The following is a 20,267-nucleotide window of genomic DNA, read 5'->3' on the forward strand; positions in this document are numbered from 1 at the left end:
TCTACAACAAATGCTAAAGGAACTTCTCTAAGTGGGAAACACAAGAGATGAAAAGGATCTACAAAAACAAACCCAAAACAATTAAGAAAATGGTCACAGGAACATACATATCAATAATTACCTTGAACGTGAATGGATTAAATGCTCCAACCAAAAGACACAGGCTTGCTGAATGGATACAAAAACAGGACCCATATATATGCTTTCTACAAGAAACCCACTCCAGACCCAGGGACACATACAGACTGAAAGTGAGGGGATGGAAAAAGATATTCCATGCAAATGGAAATCAAAAGAAAGCTGGAGTAGCTATACTCATATCACATAAAATAGACTTTAAAATAAAGAATGTTACAAGAGACAAGGAAGGACACTACATAATGATCAAGGGATCAATCCAAGAAGAAGATATAACAATTATAAATATATATGCACCCAACATAGGAGCACTTCAATACATAAGGCAACTGCTAACAGCTATAAAAGAGGAAATCGACAGTAACACAATAGTAGTGGGGGACTTTAACACCTCACTTACACCAATGGACAGATCATCCAAAATGAAAATAAATAAGGAAACAGAAGTTTTAAATGACACAATAGATCACATAGATTTAATTGATATTTATAGGACATTCCATCCAAAAACAGCAGATTACACTTTCTTCTCAAGTGCGCACGGAACATTCTCCAGGATAGATCACATCTTGGGTCACAAATCAAGCCTCAGTAAATTTAAGAAAACTGAAATCATATCAAGCATCTTTTCTGACCACAACGCTATGAGATTAGAAATGAATTACGGGGAAAAATACGTAAAAAACACAAACACACGGAGGCTAAACAATACGTTACTAAATACCCAAGAGATCACTGAAGAAATCAAAGAGGAAATCAAAAAATACTTAGAGGGCTTCCCTGGTGGCTCAGTGGTTGAGGGTCCGCCTGCCAATGCAGGGGATGCGGGTTCGTGCCCCGGTCCGGGAGGATCCCACATGCTGCAGAGCAGCTGGGCCCGTGAGCCATGGCTGCTGAGCCTGCGCATCCAGAGCCAGTGCTCCACAACAGGAGAGGCCACAACAGTGAGAGGCCCGCGTACCGGAAAAAAATAAATAAATAAAATACTTAGAGACAAATGACAATGAAAACACGATGATCCAACACCTATGGGATGCAGCAAAAGCAGTTCTAAGAGGGAAGTTTATAGCTATACCAGCCTACCTCAAGAAACAAGAAAAAATCTCAAATAAACAATCTAACCTTACATCTAAAGGAACTACAGAAAGAACAAACAAAACCCAAAGTTAGCAGCAGGAAAGAAATCATAAAGATCAGAGCAGAAATAAATGAAATAGAAACAAAGAAAGCAATAGCAAAGATCAATAAAACTAAAAGCTGGTTCTTTGAGAAGATAAACAAAATTGATAAACCATCAGCCAGACTCATCAAGAAAAACAGGGAGAGGACTCAAATCAATAAAATTAGAAATGAAAAAGGAGAAGTTACAGCAGACTCCGCAGAAATACAAAGCATCCTAAGAGACTACTACAAGCAACTCTGTGCCAATAAAATGGACAACCTAGAAGAAATGGACAAATTCTTAGAAAGCTATAACCTTCCAAGACTGAACCATGAAGAAATAGAAAATATGAACAGACCAATCACAAGTAATGAAATTGAAACTGTGATTAAAGATCTTCCAACAGAAGTCCAGGACCAGATGGCTTCACAGGTGAATTCTATCAAACATTTAGAGAAGAGCTAACACCTATCCCTCTCAAACTCTTCCAAAAAACTGCAGAGGGAGGAACACTCCCAAACTCATTCTACAAGGCCACCATTACCCTGGTACCAAAACCAGACAAAGATACTACAAAAAAAGAAAACTACAGACCAATATCACTGATGAACATAGATGCAAAAATCCTCCACAAAACACTAGCAAACAGAGTCCAACAGCACATTAAAAGGATCATACACCATAATAAAGTGGGGTTTATTCCAGGAATGCAAGGATTCTTCAATATATGCAAATCAATTAATGTGACACAAAATATTAACAAACTGAAGGATAAAAACCATATGATAATCTCAATAGATGCAGAAAAAGCTTTTGACAAAATTCAACACCAATTTATGGTAAAAACCCTCCAGTAGTAAGCATGAACAGAACTTACCTCAACATAATAAAGGCCATATATGACAAACCCACAGCCCACATCGTTTTCAATGGTGAAAAACTGAAATCATTTCCACTAAGATCAGGAACAAGACAAGGTTGCCCACTCTCAACACTGTTATTCAACATAGTTTTGGAACTTTTAGCCACAGCAATCAGAGAAGAGAAAGAAAAGGAATCAAAATCAGAAAGGTAAAACTGTCACTGCATACAGATGACATAATACTATACATACAGAATCCTAAAGATGCTACCAGAAAACTACTAGAGCTAATCAATGAATTTTGTAAAGCTGCAGGATACAAAATTAATGCACAGAAATCTCTTGCATTCCTACACACTAGTCATGAAAAATCTGAAAGAGAAATTAAGGAAACACCCCCATTTACCACTGTAACAAAGAGAATAAAATACCTAGGAATAAACCTACCTAGGGAGACAAAAGACCTGTATGCAGAAAACTATAAGACACTGATGAAAGAAATTAATGATACCAACAGATGGAGAGATATACCATGTTCTTGGATTGGCAGAATCTATACTGCTAAAATGGCTATACTACCCAAAGCAATCTACAGATTCAATGCAATCCCTATCAAATTACCAATGGCATTTTTTATGGAACTAGAACAAAAAATCTTAAAATTTGTATGGAGACACAAAAGACCCCGAATAGCCAAAGCAATCTTGAGGGAAAAAGACAGAGCTGCAGGAATGAGACTCCCTGACTTCAGACTATACTACAAAGCTACAGTAATCAAGACAATATGGTACTGACACAAAAACAGAATCATAGATCAATGGAACAAGACAGAAAGCTCAGAGATTAACCCACGCACCTATGGTCAACTAATCTATGACAAGGGAGGCAAGGGTATACAATGGAGAAAAGACAGTCTCTTCAATAAGTGGTGCTGGGAAAACTGGACAGCTACATGTAAAAGAATTAAATTAGAACACTCCTTAACACCATACACAAAAATAAACTCAAAATGGATTAGAGACCTAAATGTAAGATCACACACTATAAAACCGTTAGAGGAAAACATAGGAAGAACACTCTTTGACATAAACCACAGCAAGATCTTTTCTGATTCAACTCCTAGAGTAATGGAAATAAAAACAAAGATAAACAAATGGCACCTAATGAAACTTAAAAGCTTCTGCACAGCAAAGGAAACCATAAACAAGACCAAAAGACAACCCTCAGAATGGGAGAAAATATTTGCAAATGAATCAACAGAAAAAGGATTAATCTCCAAAATATATAAACAGCTCATGCAGCTCAATATTAAAAAAACAAACACCCTAATCCAAAAATGGGCAGAAGACCTAAATAGACATTTCTCCAAAGAAAACATACAGATGGCCAAGCAGCATATGAAAAGCTGCTCAACATCACTAATTTTTAGAGAAATGCAAATCAAAACTACAATGAGGTATCACCTCACACCAGTCGGAATGGGCATCATCAGAAAATCTACAAACAACAAATGCTGGAGAGGGTGTGGAGAAAAGGCAACCCTCCTGCACTGTTGGTGGGAATGTAAATTGTTACAGCCACTATGGAGAACAGGACAGAGGTTCCTTAAAAAACTAAAAATAGAATTACCATATGATCCAGCAATCCCACTACTGGGCATATACCCAGAGAAAACCACAATTCAAAAAGACACATGCACCCCAATGTTCATTGCAGCACTATTTACAATAGCCAGGTCATGGAAGCAACCTAAATGCCCATCGACAGACGAATGGATAAAGAAGATGTGGTACATATACACAATGGAATATTACTCAGCCATAAAAAGGAACAAAGTTGGGTCATTTGTTGAGACGTGTATGGATCTAGAGACTGTCATACAGAGTGAAGTAAGTCAGAAAGAGAAAAACAAATATCGTATATTAGCGCATATATGTGGAATCTAGAAAAATGGTACAGATGAATCAGTTCGCAGGGCAGAAATTGAAACACGGGTGTAGAGAACAAACGTATGGACACCAAGGGGGGAAAGCCGTGGGGAGATGGGGGTGGTGGTGTGATGAATTGGGCGATTGGGATGGACATGTATACACTGATGTGTATAAAACTGATGACTAATAAGAACCTGCAGTATAAAAAAAACAAACAAATAAGAAAAACAACTAATACTAAACTTTCTTTGGGTTATTTATATAGAAATATGTTAATATAAATGTTTCAGACATTACATGAAATTTCTAAAAATCTTATAAGTTCTGGTATAATATTATAAATCATAATTCTAGTTATTTCTTTAAAATGTATATCTCAGAAATAACTAAATTTCCTTGTCAATTGCATTATTATGAACTTTCATCAAATCTTTAACTGTGGTCATTTTTAAGTCTTTTGTCATTTACAGACAGTTCTGGGTGCACTCTGATGCTTTCGCAAAAATGTTCCTATAAAAGGGTTTCATCTTCAAGGAATTCATGGAAAAGACTCTGACAAGTACAGGTTTCTGGTAATTGACTATACTGCTGAACTAAATAAATAAGCATTTTCAGAACTCTAATGGAAAACTGATGAATTCATAAAAGTGCTAACAGAAGATCAAGATAAAAAAAAATTAATTACATGGGACTGAGTGAACTGATGAGGATGATTATAATTTTTGTGACTTTCTGTTTGAATAAAAAAAGAAAATCCCACAAGGACTCAGAGGCAAAAAATATACAAATCAATTTTCACTGCAAAGTAAAGGAGCTGTTACAGTGGAGGATTACTGGACTGAATGTCAATATTATGACACAGTATGAGTGTGTTTCATGTTTGGTAATTGCAATCATTGTTGTTTTTGTGTGGTCATCCATTTACAATGCTTGGTGTCAGTTTATTTATCTCTTGTAAAAATAAAAATATATTTTTTAAAAAAAGCAAACCAATCAAAGAATTTGAGGCAGCAAGGATACAATTAAGTTCTTTAGAGCGCATTCATTTATTAAAGTGGCATTACAATATGCTCTGTGTCACACAGTATATTATTTTGCCTAAACAGCTTTACATGCAAATACTTACTGCAGTGAGTCACTGATCTGGTTCAAGGTTGGGCAAAAAATAGTTTCAGTAAAGTCTTTAAAGGAAATCACTTTCTTACAGCATAAATTATGTTCTCGAAACTATATATATGACAAAACTTAGTTCTTATACACAGAAATACTAGTGCTCTCAGTCCATCAACTCTGCCCTGTATTCACACATATGAATAGCCTAGGGGGCTGGTATGAATTAGAGTCCTGCAAGGAAGAGAGCATTTTAACAAATATTAAAAATTCAACTCACATTTAATATATCATTTACCTGACACTGAAAAATGTAGAAAAGGCTGGTGACATTTTTATCCATATTATTTTTGTAGACTTGAAAAATTATTTCATAACACATCTAAATTATAAATCTTAAGAAATCTATTATTGGGGCTTCCCTGGTGGCGCAGTGGTTGAGAGTCCGCCTGCCGATGCAGGGGACACGGGTTCATGCCCCGGTGCCGCGGAGCGGCTGGGCCCGTGAGCCATGGCCAATGAGCCTGCGCGTCCGGAGCCGGTGCTCCACAACGAGAGAGGCCACAACAGTGAGAGGCCCGCGTACCGGAAAAAAAAAAAAAAAAAATGAAATCTATTATTGGATACTACTAAAACCCCAAACGCAGAAGAGAACATTAACTTTGAGGCTGTGTACTTCTAGAAACATATTCTTTAAATTTTAAGAAGAATAAATCTGTTAATTTGCGCAATCATTGTCTAACTGCATTCTGAACCTAAAGGCAAGATCACTTCAAAATAGTATGTCAAATATTAGTTCTTTTCTTAGGTTGGGCTGGAATGGGTAATGGAAATATTCTCAAAGAGCCTGAGCTATTAGCCTTGTTGAGCTTTTTTCACATCAAAGTGCAGACAGAAAAAGCAAGTATTTGTATGGCATATGAGGGTACACATGTGTTCACCAGCTACCCTGAATCTAAGAAATCAATTCCTCCAATACACTCATAACACACAGGTTAGGAAGCTGTGCTGAAGACTGAGGTGAAGACAGTAGTCCTCAGGGAACTATTTCCTGGCATCCATTTACCCACAATCCTGGAGGAGCTGGGATGTGGAAAAGGCAGGAAGCTAGATTCACAAACACACAGAGCTGTCTAGCTCCACAACCTCAGTCACCTGATGAAGCTCACAAGGCCAAGCATTGATAAAATCTAGACTAAAGCTGTGCAAGAGAACTTTCTGCAATGATGAAAATGTCCTATACTGCACTGTCCAATATGGCAGCCACTAGCCACAGGTGGTTACTGAGCACTGAAGGGTGACTAGTGTGACACAAGAGACAAAATTTTTATTCTATTTCATTTTAATTAATTTTAATTTAAATATTAATAGCCACATGTGACTAATGGCTACCATTTAGAGAGTGTACTTCTAGCCTGACCAAGAAAACACAAGGTGGCATTCAAAGAGTCTTCAGTGCCCAGGCTGGTCATGGACCAAAGAGTTCATCAGTCACGTCAAATCGAGAAATGGGAAGGGATGGATCCCTCAGCATAGGCAGAACTTATCTCAACGTCAGTGTCACACTCTGCAGGCCACACCATGAGCATTTATAGAAAGCCTCCCCACCCACACCCACTCTTTCAAAGTATCCTTTTAAGAAACCAACCCAAGAAGAAAAACACTTCCTCTCCTTCAACTCACTGTTGTATAAGAGCAAATATGGGAGAAAGCTAGAAGAACCAACAATCACTTACAGAAAGGTGCTTTCCTAAACTCAAGCAGAACATCACTAAAAAGCAGCTCTTTCCCTACAACTAGTTTCTGTCACATCCTTTCTACAAATGAAGCAAGATGTCATTCAAATGATAATAAAACAGAGTGGTTTACTGCATTTGCTCTGGAGTCAAACAGACTTGAATTCAAGTATCACATCCACTGCTCACCAGCTGTGTGACTTTGGGCAAGATAATTAATCACTTCAAGTCTCAATTTTCTTCCATGTAAAATGGCTTAATACAGTACCTTCTTCACAGGATTATACAGATTACACAAACTAAACATAAAGGATTTAACAGAGTACCTGGCACGTAATAAACATTACTTAAATGTTATTTATTACTATTCCATCATTAGTTAACCATCACCATCCTATCTCCTTAACATAGTAGGTAGAAAAGAAATCTACCTAGGGACTTCCCTGGTGGTCCAGTGGTAAGGAATCTGCCTTCCAACGCAGGGGATGCAGGTTCAATCCCTGGTCGAACCCATTAAGATCCCACATGTCGTGGGGGAACTAAGCCCACAAGCCACAACTACTGAGCCTGCATGCCTCAACTAGAGAGGCTGCATGCCACAAACTACAGAGCCCACACACTCTGGAGCCAGCGTGCCACAACTAGAGAGAAGCCCGTGCACCACAACGAAAGATCCCGCATGCCTCAATGAAGAGCCCACATGCTGCAACTAAGACCCGACGCAGCAAGAACACAATAAATAATTTTTTTAAAAAAAAGGAAAAGAAGAAATCTACCTAGAACAAAGCATATTTTAGATCAAATTCCAATTTTTAAAATATCCATATGTCAAAAGATAATGTTGGAAAAGCAAAAAGGGACAAGTCATGGTGTATCTCAGAAGCCAAGAAAAGCAATTCAAATTATATTCTCAGTACCATGGAGATCTACCACTAGGATATGATACGAGCTGATGTATTTTTTTAAAGATTGCTGAGGCCTCTCTGTGCTTGGCAGAGCATAGAGGGAGGACAAGAATGGAAGTAGGGAGCCAGTTAAGAGGCTTCAGCAAAAGACAAGGTAAGAGATGGTGGTTACCTCGACTGGAGCTGCAGCAGTAAAGATAGACAAGCAAAGAACATATCCAAACGTATTTTGGAGATGGAGCTGACAAGACTGGCTAATGGTCTAATATGAGAATTAAGAAAGGGACTTTCCTGGTGGTGCAGTGGTTAAGAATCCACCTGCCAATGCAGGGGACACGGGTTCGAGCCCTGGCCTGGGAAGATCCCACGTGCCGCGAGCAACTAAGCCCACGTGCCACAACTACTGAGCCTGTGCTCTAGAGCCTGTAAGCCACAACTACTGAGCCGACATGCCACAACTACTGAAGCGCATGCCTAGAGTCCCTGCTCCGAGACAAGAGAAGCCACCACAATGAGAAGTCCATGCACCACAATGAAGAGTAGCCCCCTCTCGCCGCAACTAGAGAAAGCCCACACGCAGCAACGAAGACCCAACGCAGCCAAAAATAAAAAATAAATAAAATTTTTAAAAGATATGTAATCCCGATTATAAAAAAATAAAATCAAATAATTTTTTAAAAAAATTAAGAAAAAAAGAGGAAACAAGGATGAATCCCAGTGCCATTTACCGGGAAAGATAAAGAGGAGAAGCAACTCTGAAGAAGAATAAAAAGCTTTGTCTTGGATCTGCTAAGTTGAAGAATTTTAAGTGGAGATGTGAAGTAGACAATTGTCGGAGTCAAGTTTCAAGGAGAGGTCAGGGCTAGAGATACAATTTTGGGCATCTACACAATGATTCAAAAGGCATACAATTTGATGACATTAGTGGAAATCAGCAAAGAAGACTAGACTGAGGATGCAAGTAAGGTAGAAGGAAAACCAAGAGTGTGGCTCAGAAGCCAAAAATAGGGTTTCCAGCAGAGGGGGTGGTCACTTTCTATCTAACCTTAATGAACGATGAACACTTCTTAATGCTAAACAAAAAGTTTGCAAAGGACAAGAACTATTTCTTATTCATTTGGCACCTTCTGCTCTACACACATCAGAAGTTCAACTCATGGTTACTGACATAATGATTAGTAAGAGGGTCACAAATGCCCCCAAGTGAATGGCATTTGGGCAACATCTCATCTTTCTCAAGGTATTTCAGTCTGTAGCCAGATTTACCACACAATACCCCTTTCTAATAAATAATGAAAATTCTCGTTTAGTCCAAGTTTAATCATCTCAACTATTTTCTCATTGCCATTTCACCAAACAACAGCATGTCCATCCATCAAATTTAGCAGCAATAAGAACAGTGCCAGACACATAGCAGGTGCTCAATAAATATTAGTTGGATGAATAAATGGACAGGGTAAGAGAGAGAAAAGGAAAGAGAAACAGTCTCTTATCCTACAGGATAAGAGAGATAAAATGGGACAATAATTCTCTATGGATTTCATTTAACATCATATTTTCCTCAATAATTAAGACTATGAAGGAATAAACTTAATAAACTTAAAGAAATCTATTAAGATAGTAAAATCATCAGAGATTTTCATCTGGAAACAATAAATCAGTATTTTCTAAGTTCAATTTTTTTTAATAAATATTTACTCCCAAACCTCTCATACCCCTATAAGTAATTCATTTTACACAAAAAGATATGAAATAACCTTCCAAAGCCTAACAGAGGATTCAGGAGCTGGAAGAGAAAAAACATTCCCAAAGACTGTTTGAAAGTAGATTCATTCCACTTTTAGTTCAAAGAATTTTAAAAGAAACCCTGGTACTAACCAATACAGTCGGCCTTCCATATCTGCAGGTTTCGCATCCACAGATTCCACCAACCACAGGTTGAAAATATTCAGGAAAAAAAAAAATTCCGGAAAATCCCAAAAAGCAAAACTTGAATTTGTCATGCAGGCAATTATTTACTTGGCATTTACAGTGTTATTAGGTATCATAAATAATCTAGAGATGATTTAAAGTATATGGGAGGATGTGCATAGGTTATAAGCAAGTACTACCCATTTTACATAAAGGACTTGCACATCCATGGATTTTGGTATCCAAGAGGGTCCTGGAACCAATACCCATGGATACCAAAGGAAGACTATTCCCCCAAAAAAAGTCGAACATCCAAAAAACAAATGACAGAAGTGCAGAAGAACTTGACTATTGAGTGAACTTTACCACTTATAATTTTTCTGCTAAGAACTCAGAAATTAAAATTCTGAAATACCTGAGGCACCGTAAGCACCAGAATACCTCTGAGACTTCGGACCAGATGGAGAGGTTTCCTTCATACGATCAATCACATTTTCCGAAAGCTGAAAAAGCAACGTCAAAATAAAATCAATTATAAAAGAACAAGAAAGAAAACAGTACAGTAGCATCCAAGTAATTCAGCCATCCATATCAGTATGTATAACAAATGCCCTGAAGAAATTAGACTAAATCTAATAGCTATAACACTAAAAGCAAGTAAGAACAATTTTAAGATTTCAAGATGCACCCCACAGCACTACTTCATTTCTTCTAATGCACTGCTAATTGCTCATTATAAATGACTCTTTTCCTCATTTTATACTGTGCACTAAATTGTAATTTCTGAGAAAATGTAAGCCATCAGAACTCCTTCGACTTTCCTCCCCTGTCCTACAAATTAAGCTTGCAGCAGGCCTTAGCTCCTTCTTTCCCTCCAGCCCCCAAATGAAATGGTGTCCCTCCCTCCCTCCCTCCCTCCCGTTCAAGGCTAACCACAAACAATCCCTCTTTCAACAGATTTCATTATGCACCAACTGTGTGCCAGCCAACTATGGGTGGCTGAAGTCATCAAGGTGCTTAAAGTCAAGAAGAAACAGACAATCATCATGCATTTAAATATAATACAAAGGATGTTACTTAATGCAGTTGGCCTGTAATGGAAGGGCTGACAGCACAATGGGCAGATGGGCAGGGCATCTAGACAGGCTGTGGGAGTGGGGTTGAGCCGGGGGCTGAGAAGGATGAAGAGTACTTAGAGAGAGAAGGAGTAGGATAAGAGTACTCTAAGAAGAGAGTACTGCATGAAGCTGTAGTTAAGCAGCAGGGCTTATCAGCATAGCAAGGGGAAATATCAAGCAGGCAGTTGGCAACAGGGCAGGGGCTCTGAGGAACACTCAGGCTAGGAGATTTGAGAGTCATCAGCCCACAACACCCCCCACCCCGCAACTTATCAGATCATCCTTTTTTATTTTCTTCACAGCACTTACCACTATCTGATTCTTTCTTGTTTATTGCCTGCCTTTCTCACTAGAAAGAAAGCTCCAGGAAAGCATGGATTTGGCTGTCCTGTCTAGTATTATATCCCCAGAGCCTCAATAAGCCTGGTTAAATGAGTGAGTGGTTAAATAAATGAATCTATATGAATGAATAAAAGAATGGCTGAAGCAGGAAGCTGAGGAGGGGGCTTAGTGAAAGGGAAGGTGAAGAGGGAAATAAGATTCTAGATTTTGAAGACTCTTAGTAAATCCTTCAAGTTAGGGAGTTGAACTAGATCCTGAGGACGGCTGGGCACTACTGAAGGATTTTAAGCAGGGTAATGACAGAATCAGACTTGCATTTTAGAAAGATCACTCTAGCTACAGTGTGGAGAACAGACTGGAGGGGGACAAGAAAAGAAGAGGACCCCTGAAGGACGCTGAAGGGCCAATTAAGAAGCTATTAAGCATATGTCCACACAAAGATTTGCCTGGGAATGTGCAGAGCAGCATTACTCATAATAGCAAACAAATACCCATATTCCAGTGAATGGATAAACAAAACATATATCCATACAATGGACTACAATTCATCAATAAAAAGAACTGAAGTTCTGATAGATGCTTCTATATGGATAGACCCAAAAAACAACTAAGTAAAGGAAGCCAGACACAGAAGGCCACATATTGTATAATTCTATTTACATGAAATGCCCAGAAAAGGTAACTCTATACAGACAGAAAATAGATAAGTGGTTGTCTAAGGCTAGGATAAGAATGGAGATTAACTAGAAATGGACATGAAGACTTTATTGGGATGATGAAAATGTTCTAGAACTGGACTGTGGTGATGGTTGCACAATTTTGCAAATTTATTAGAAAGCGTTGTACACAGAAAACAGGTGAATTTTATATGTAAATTACACCACAATAAAGTTGTTTTTAGAAAATAAAAAACACGTTCCAGGGAGAACACATTCAAAAGATATTCAGGATTCAAAATGGCTAACCTTCACTGAGTGCTTATTATGTGCCAGGCACTTACACTAAACTAAGCACTTGACCCACTTAATCCTTCACAATCCTGAGATACTTTTATTACCTCCATTGTATAGGTGAGGAAACTGAAGGCAAAGCCAGATTAAATAATTTGCACTGGACCTTACAAGTTGTCAGCAATGCAGCCCGGATTCAAACCCAGGAAGTCTGAGTGTCAAGGTCACAGTCAGCTCTCTCCTTCACTGCCAGATTCATTGTCTGACTAGATGAGGGCGAAGCAGAAATCATCAAGAAGGTTTCCAGGTCAAGTAATGGGGTGATCCACCTCCCACATCCTTAAGAACCTTCTTCCAGTTTCCACTTCCTTAACACACCACTATCTGGCTTGTAACCCAATACAGCAGAGAAAGTGTTCCAGTAAAAGTCACCACTGATCAAATAAATAACCTTCTATATTTATGTTTCTATAAATAAATCTTCTTTATTTATACTTATAAAGCACCTAATTTATATGACTTCCCTTTGCTCACTCCCCTCTTCCGAAAACCCCTCCCCTGCTTTTCCAACATCCCTTCCTGCTTGTCCTAGGACTCTGGCTGAGTGTTCTCTCTTCTGCAGGCTTCCCCTCCCCTTGAATGCTAGAGGTCCCCACATTCTGTTCCTTGCCTTGATTTTCTTGTCACTCTACATGATCTTGTTGGTACTCTCATTCACTCCCTTGATTTTTTAACTGCTGTTGATTAATGAATGAATTCTAAACCATTATCTCCAGCCCAAGAGCTGTATCCCGAAAGCCAGACCTAAACACTTAATTGCCTAATGGACACCTCCCCTGGGACAGACCACAAGCACCTCAAACCCAACACGTCGCAAGCTGAATTCACGTTTGCCAAAAATCCCTTCTTCCTCTTGCTTTCCTTATCTCATTAATGACACCACCTCCATCCAGCTTCTAAATCAAAACATAGGACTTCTTGATTCTTCTCTCTCTTATTCTCTTAGCCATGACTTCCTCAACTCCTGGAAGTTTAACAAATTCATCATCTCTTCTCGCATCCCATTTCCCCTGCCCTAATTCATGGCACCATCAATATTCCTCCTAAAATGCAAATCTGATTATGGTAATTCCCGTTTCAAATCCTTCAATAGCTACCTCTGTTGATAAGAAAGTCCTGATTCTTCTGTGTGGCGTTCAAGACTTCCTCTTCATTTGGTTATGGCCTAACTCTCCGACCTCAGCTTCCATAGCTATTCCCCCAAGACCTCATACCCTGTTCTCCACCCACACTGGCTACTTGTTGCCATCTCTTTGCCTTTATACATGGCTACATTGCCTTCTCCCTGGGCCCCTTGGGAGAGAACTGCCTTTCAAAATTCAGTTCAAACATCCTAAAGCCATTTCATTCCAATTCTGCTTACCCAACGCTACCCTTCTTGTGCCCCACAGGTACCTTGCACAAATTTCCAGTGCAGTGCTCCAGTGACAGAACAAGCAACTGCCTTTCTGCAAAACTGTGAGCTCCTGTATTAGTCATTCAACAAGGTTTACTAGGCCAAGCACTAATTGAGGCCCTTGTGAGACATCAGTGAACAAAACAGTTTGTACCTGAACTGTTACTTACATCTCATGACCCAAACCAGAATGGAGGTGAGACAGTAAAGGGAAAGTCCACAGCTCAAAAGTTGTGACCTTTTAAGGAAAAACCATGACTCCTTTCTTGGAAGAGAAGTGGAAGTTAGGAAGGAGAGTGCCAAGGGACTTTGCTTTTCTAACAACTGACAGCCACTGAGACTGTTGCTGCAACTCATCTACAAAGCTGAGCTACATCTTAGGAAAAACCCCTTAAGACTGACTCCAATCCTCTCAATTCACAAGTGAGAAAAAAGAGGTCCTGAGTAACATCCAGCTACTGGCAGCAACAGGACAGCAACCAGTAACCCCCATTCTCTAGTCCAGTGCCTTCTCCACTATTAAATAATACACTCCTTAATCACACACAATAAAGTAAAAATGTATCACTTCCTCTTAAAGAAATAAAATGAGCCTTATTAAGTTTTAGAATCTTAAAACTATTTTAACTGATATATAATTTATATAAAGTTTACTCAATATATAAGGTAATATACTGCATAATATACATTTAATGTACCATGTTAACATAGTATGCTGTAATGTAAATATGTATTTTATATTACATATGATATATACTATGTATTATATCATATAATACATGTTATATATGTAATATAATTTACGTGTTTAAAGCTAATATATATAAAGCTAATTTGACATATATAATTTCATGTTACAAGAAGCTGGCCCAGAATAGAGGAAGAAGCACTGGTCACCTACTAGCTATATAACCCTCAGTGGGCCTCACTTTCCTCATCTGAAAACAGTGAAAATAACACCTACCACTGGAGTTACAGCGGAAGGATTCCAAGATGCACTGCAGACTACAACATGCTACACAAATGCCTGGCAGAGTTATTACTAACACAACTCCAGCCATTAGGACTTCAACAGGTCATTCATCTCGGTTCACGTTCATCAGCTCCGCCCAAGTTTGTAATGAGCTCCTTCTCTATGTGGTGTATGAAGACAAGGCCTACAGCTATTGCCAGAAGCAGCTGCATTAAGTCCTGGTCGGAGTATATATGGTGCCCGTTTATCCCTCTCTACGCTCTTTGCATAGTAAAAGTACAAGTCTCTTTCAATATAAACATTAATTATTTCTTATTTCATTGTTAACTTTTTATTTGTCTGGCTTATCTGATGCTTCAAAACTTGTACTTAATGTCAATCAATTCAAAACATTTCCCAATAAGGTCTTTAGTTATACCTCAGTAAATTGATAAGCATGTCATCGAAGGGAACACAACTCATTTTTTAAGTTGATAAACACGTTGCAGAGTTGCCTTGAGAGTCAACCTCTCTTTTTTGTCCTTAGAATCGTTCACACATGTATCCTCAGGCCCTCCCAAAGGAGCACCCATGGAAGCCTGCAGTTGCATCTCTGCCTACTCAAGCAATCTACCCTCTCCCCAGTCCAGTCACAACTATGCTGACAGAAGGCAATAGCTGGGCTATACTTTCTATCTCAAGCTGATACTCACTGAACTGACCTCCCAGCTGCAGTAATAAGTTCAGGCCTGCACTCTCACCTGATCTCCTCTGTGAACTGGGGGACTCGCTTGTGAAGCAGCTGACAAGATTTAGGGATGCTGGCCTGGGTTATACACACAATATGCAGCTGGAGAACAACTCTTCTTTGTGATGCAACCTGACCCCAAAAGGGGTCAAAGGTAAAACATAAGCTTCTGCAAGAGCCAGACAAGCAGCCTCTGTATCAGCAGCAACTTCTTTAGGAAACATCTTTCCTTAAACAGGGTACGTCTTTCAGAAAATCTTTTTTCCTATTTAAAGATCTATACCTACTATACCTGGTTTCCAGACATCTCTGGAATCTCCACCAAGGCAAATACCAAGTGCAATTTACAGAAATTATTTGTAGCAAAGAAACACACATTAATGCTAGAATTATGCCCTGCGGTCCATGGATTCAGGAGTCTATGGATTAATTCCTCAATGGTATGCAAAATTTTCTTCTTATTGCATTATTCTGGGTAGAGTCCGTAGCCTACAGATTTACAAGTCTGTGAACTAAAAGTTAAGAACCACTGTTCTAATATAAGGGAGAACGAAAAGAAGAGGGCCTGCCAGCAGAGCTGAATTCAGTTCACTGACTTTGATTATCCACCCTATTCTCTACTGCTCCTGAAGACAAATTTAAGTAAATGGGACTTGCCAATTTCCAGTCTGTACTACACCCCATACCAACACGTGCCCCAGAGAAGAGGAAAAGGTTGTGTCATCTTCTATAGTCTTCCCAACCACCTTGGTTGGTCTTATCTAAAATCAGCACAAGTACACCACTCAACAACCCAGAATCTAGTATTTTCTCAGAAACAAGAGACTGCGTGAGATGGACAATGATAAAGTATTTCTACTTCCAAGGAACAGAGTAAAAGGAGGAAGAGAACTCCTTTTTAAGTTGCCCCTCTCCAAGAGGCTGAGACAGGAACCACATGAGACAGAAACAAATCAGACCCTCACCTCCATGATAGGGTGTCTTCAACTTCTTCCAGGTGTTTCTTATCAAACTGATTGAAGGACTCAGACCCACTTTTCTCACTTGGTCCTCTTTCCATGTAACACAGGTCATTTTCTTTTCACTACCATTTCAACACAAAGGCTTCAAAAACTGCCACTATTATTTGGAAGACATTACTCCCTAATACTTAAGGGGGACTATTCTATACTATCATATACACATGTATAATTTTTAGCTTATGTCTGTAGATTATCACTTGTGTTCTTTGCATTTGTTATTAGTGGAAAACATGAACTTCTACCGTCTGTATGAAAATCCTAGAAAGCTTATCATGGTAAATATATACGCAAGAGATTCATGGAACCTAAAGTGGAAAGGGACCAGTCAACTACTCCAACAACGTTCCTCAGGAGTCCCAACGACTGACTGGATTTGTAGCCTCTGTTAATGGACCCTCTCCAGGATCCTCAACCAAATCCCACATGAAATAACTTAGAGGCTCTCAACTGCTAATACTTCCCAAAGCACAGCTTGTGTTCCACCTCAGTATCCTTGCTACCATAACTGGCTCCTGTGAATTTCAGCTTGCGACTTCATGGCCAGTTGAAGAGATTAGTTTATGCCTGGAAAGCATGATAAATATTACTTTGAAAATGATATTCATCGAAGTTGACATTTGCTCTGGAAGAGTTCACTCACAGCTTTGATGTTTCAGATAAACTTGTGAAAGACTGATTGGAAGGCACACTTCCTAAGCAGGCACAGCAGGTGCTCAGAAACGTCCTATTAAGCACATGTAATATGAGTAATCGAAATGCTTGGTCTTTCCATCACAATAAATTTATTTTAGGCTTGGGAGAGGAGGGCAAGGCAAGAGGGTGGCCTTTCATCCAACCCATGAGTTCAAAGTTGGAATCAGGTGTAAGAATACAGGTTATTTTATGGAAGGGGGGAGGGGGAACTGTTGACTGCTGAGGATAAGGGGAAAGAGAAAACCAGGACCCAATAAACAACATGAAATTAACACCTGGTGAGAAGAAACTTTAAACTTAACATTGTAAGTCCTTTAATTGCTAACTGCTGAGGATCTCAGCAAGAAAAATCTGGAAAAATGTGATCTATTAATAAATGCAGCCTAGTTACTGAAAACCTTATGTTGTCTACTCAATATTACCCCTTGTATATTAAGATAAATGAAGATGAAATTACTACCCTTATCAGTGGAACACAAAATTGGTTTTCCATCAGCGACTGAGTCTGCTACATTGTTGGCACACTCTTTTTTTTTTAAATTAAAGCTTTATTGTTATGAAAAAAGGTAACCACAGGTGATATGGTCACAGTGGTCCAAAAGGAAATGCTCTAAACATAGAAGCAGGAGGCCTGGAAAAGTGGTGTACACAGAAGTAAGGGAAAAGTATAAAAGAAATAGGAGTTATTCTCTTCATGAGAAACTAACAAAAGGGGTCCAAAGAGGGCAAATTTGGTAAAGCCAAAAACCACCAGAGAGAAACACATGTAGTGTGTTTAGGTGTTACTGTTAAGGTGAACACATTTTCTTTTAATTTTTATTGTACTTGATTTATAATATTGTGTTAATTTCTGCTGTACAGCAAAGTGAATCAGTTACACATAAACATATATCCACTCTTTTTTTTTAGATTCTTTTCCCATATAGGCCATTACAGAGTATGAGTAGAGTTCCCTGTGCTATAAGCAGGTTCTTATTAGTTAGCTATTTTATATATAGTAGTGTGTATATGTGGCACACTCTTATTCTTACGAGTGATGGCATAAATGTTAGACAACTGGGCATATCTGGAATGTCTTCCTCAGCCAAGCTGAACTAACCTATCTGCAGTTCAACCCTGAAGTGTGGGCTTCATCAGCACTATGTTTCAACCACCTGAGCTAAAGACACTGGCTCACTCATGACACTGAGACTTCCCCTCAGGAGAAACAAAAGGACTGTTTCAAGCTGAGAAAAATACAAAGATCAGCTTAAAAACATCTAGGGCTTCCCTGGTGGCACAGTGGTTGAGAGTCTGCCTGCTGATGCAGGGGACACAGGTTCGTGCCCCGGTCCGGGAAGATCCCACGTGCCGCGGAGCGGCTGGGCCCGTGAGCCATGGCCGCTGGGCCTGCGCGTCCAGAGCCTGTGCTCCGCAACGGGAGAGGCCACAGCAGTGAGAGGCCCGAGTACCGCAAAAAAAAAAAAAAAAAAAAAACTTTCTGAGGTCAAATTGCTTTATTTACTAGGATCAGGCATCATACTTCCAAAAATGTGAGGCTCCAAATTCAGGTTCAGCAGAGAGTGTGTTATTGAAACTAGTGCTGGTATGCTGACACCCTAGAGAAAAATCAAGTTTTCAGTTAATGTATCAAGCATATTCAGGGAGCATTTAAAAATTCTCTCCAATGTCTTGGACAGAACAAAGTGTACTACTCCTAGTGGTACAAAAACTTGCAATCCTATCTCAAGGTCTATCAGGCTGGCAGACCCTAGTCTTGAAGCCACTGGGCCTAGTCCAAAACTCAGGCACAGCAGGCCACAGAGAAGGGGCCTGGAAAAGACAAGATGTCAAGTGAAAGAAAAGTGAAGGAGGGAGAACGAGAAGTCACCCGAGGCAGAGCCGAAAAGTATGTGTGTGTCGGGGGAATGGGTGCTGTCAGTGGGAGAGTACTAAACAACAGAGTAGATAAAGGGTTCCTTAAAAGGCCAGTTCATCCTGAGAGAGGCCTTGTGGGCAGTGCAAAAGCAGGCTTTGGATCCTGAACCCAGGAGAAAACAGACAAGCCCCATTTCACAGATGGGTACAGTGAGGAAGGGGTTTCAAATAAAGTCCCACAACTACTGAGCAATACAGTCTACACTGGACTGTGAGCCCTTGTAGGGTCTAAAGCAACCTGGCATCCGCCAGCCGCCCCAGCACAGTGCTCAGCACTTGGCCCACGACCAGCAAATATCTCTGAATGGATGTCCCACGTCTTGAAAAACTTCAAACTTCTTTGCAAAGAACTCAGCTTCAGGCCGGACAACACTGGGGGGCCGGATGGAGGAAACCAGGCTGAGCGGAACCCGGAAAGGCCAGGTCCGAGTCCGAGTACTGGCCCTCCGCCCGCCCACTGTCACTCACCCGGATGCCCTTCACCACGGTAATGTTCTCATTCTCGTCCGCCTCGAAAGTGACCCGGCGGGTGCTGGCCGTCCCGCCCATGGTTTCTGTTTCTGCGCCCGCAGACACCTAGCGCGGACCCACAAGCACCACAGGCCCCACGCGCACACAAGCGCGTGGACAGGCCCGGACTCTAGCTTTCCACAGGACGAGCAAGGCCACGACCCCAAGAAGCAAGGAGAAGCCGCCGGTCGTGAGCTCCCGCCTCCTCCGGTCACGCGCCACAACAAATATGCCTCCGATTGGTCGAGGATACGAATGGCCCGCCTCTCTTCGGGAGGGGCGCTAAGATTGGTTGGCGCGGACCCGGATGCTATGGCAACAAGTGGTTCCTGACAAGGTTCCCGGAGGCCACTGGGTGTATTGGGAATTGTAGTCTTGATCTGGTACGATGGGTGCTGGTACTTTCTCGTCCTTATACCGTGAGCGCCAGAGGAGCATCGCCTTCTGGGAGTTGTGCTCTTGACTGCAGAAACGGCATCTAACTGGGCAACTTTCAAGGAAGTTCATTCATCTGACAAAGCACGCTTTGAGGATAGTATTCTAGAAGTTTAGGCCAGCGAGTTAAAAGATGTAATCTCTTTCCTAAAGGAACTCACCGTTTAATGAGGGAGATGCACTCTCCCAATAGAGCCATTCCTAGATTCCTGTAAACAAATCCCCGAGGCAAAACGTAGCCTTTATTTTAGTCTTAGCCAGTAAAAAATACAAAAAAAAACAAACAAAAACCACCACTGCATTTGGCCTGTGGCTTTATTTCATGAACTATGTACTTTTTCTTTTTTGTAAAGTAAAATTTTAAATATG

The 20,267-nt window shown here is 40.1% G+C and overlaps 1 protein-coding gene across 3 annotated transcripts in view; it reads right to left on the reverse strand.

The window, feature by feature from the left end:
• The window catches only part of CHCHD3 (coiled-coil-helix-coiled-coil-helix domain containing 3), a 306,201-nt gene extending 286,550 nt beyond the window's left edge, over positions 1–19,651 (reverse strand). Inside the window, exons 1-2 of one of the 3 annotated variants that reach the window (XM_033863283.2) lie at positions 19,422–19,651; positions 10,171–10,258 (exon numbers count right to left, since the gene is read on the reverse strand). In XM_033863283.2, coding sequence (XP_033719174.1) covers positions 10,171–10,258; positions 19,422–19,502 — 169 coding nt within the window. In that variant the 5' untranslated portion in view covers positions 19,503–19,651. The remainder of the gene's footprint in view (positions 1–10,170; positions 10,259–19,421) is intronic. The other 2 variants (XM_019922133.3, XM_019922081.2) reach the window with 2 other exon arrangements.
• Between the last annotated feature and the right edge of the window lie 616 nt (positions 19,652–20,267).

This window comes from Tursiops truncatus, chromosome 9 (assembly GCF_011762595.2).
Source record: "Tursiops truncatus isolate mTurTru1 chromosome 9, mTurTru1.mat.Y, whole genome shotgun sequence".
Classification (NCBI taxonomy): Eukaryota; Metazoa; Chordata; class Mammalia; order Artiodactyla; family Delphinidae; genus Tursiops; species Tursiops truncatus.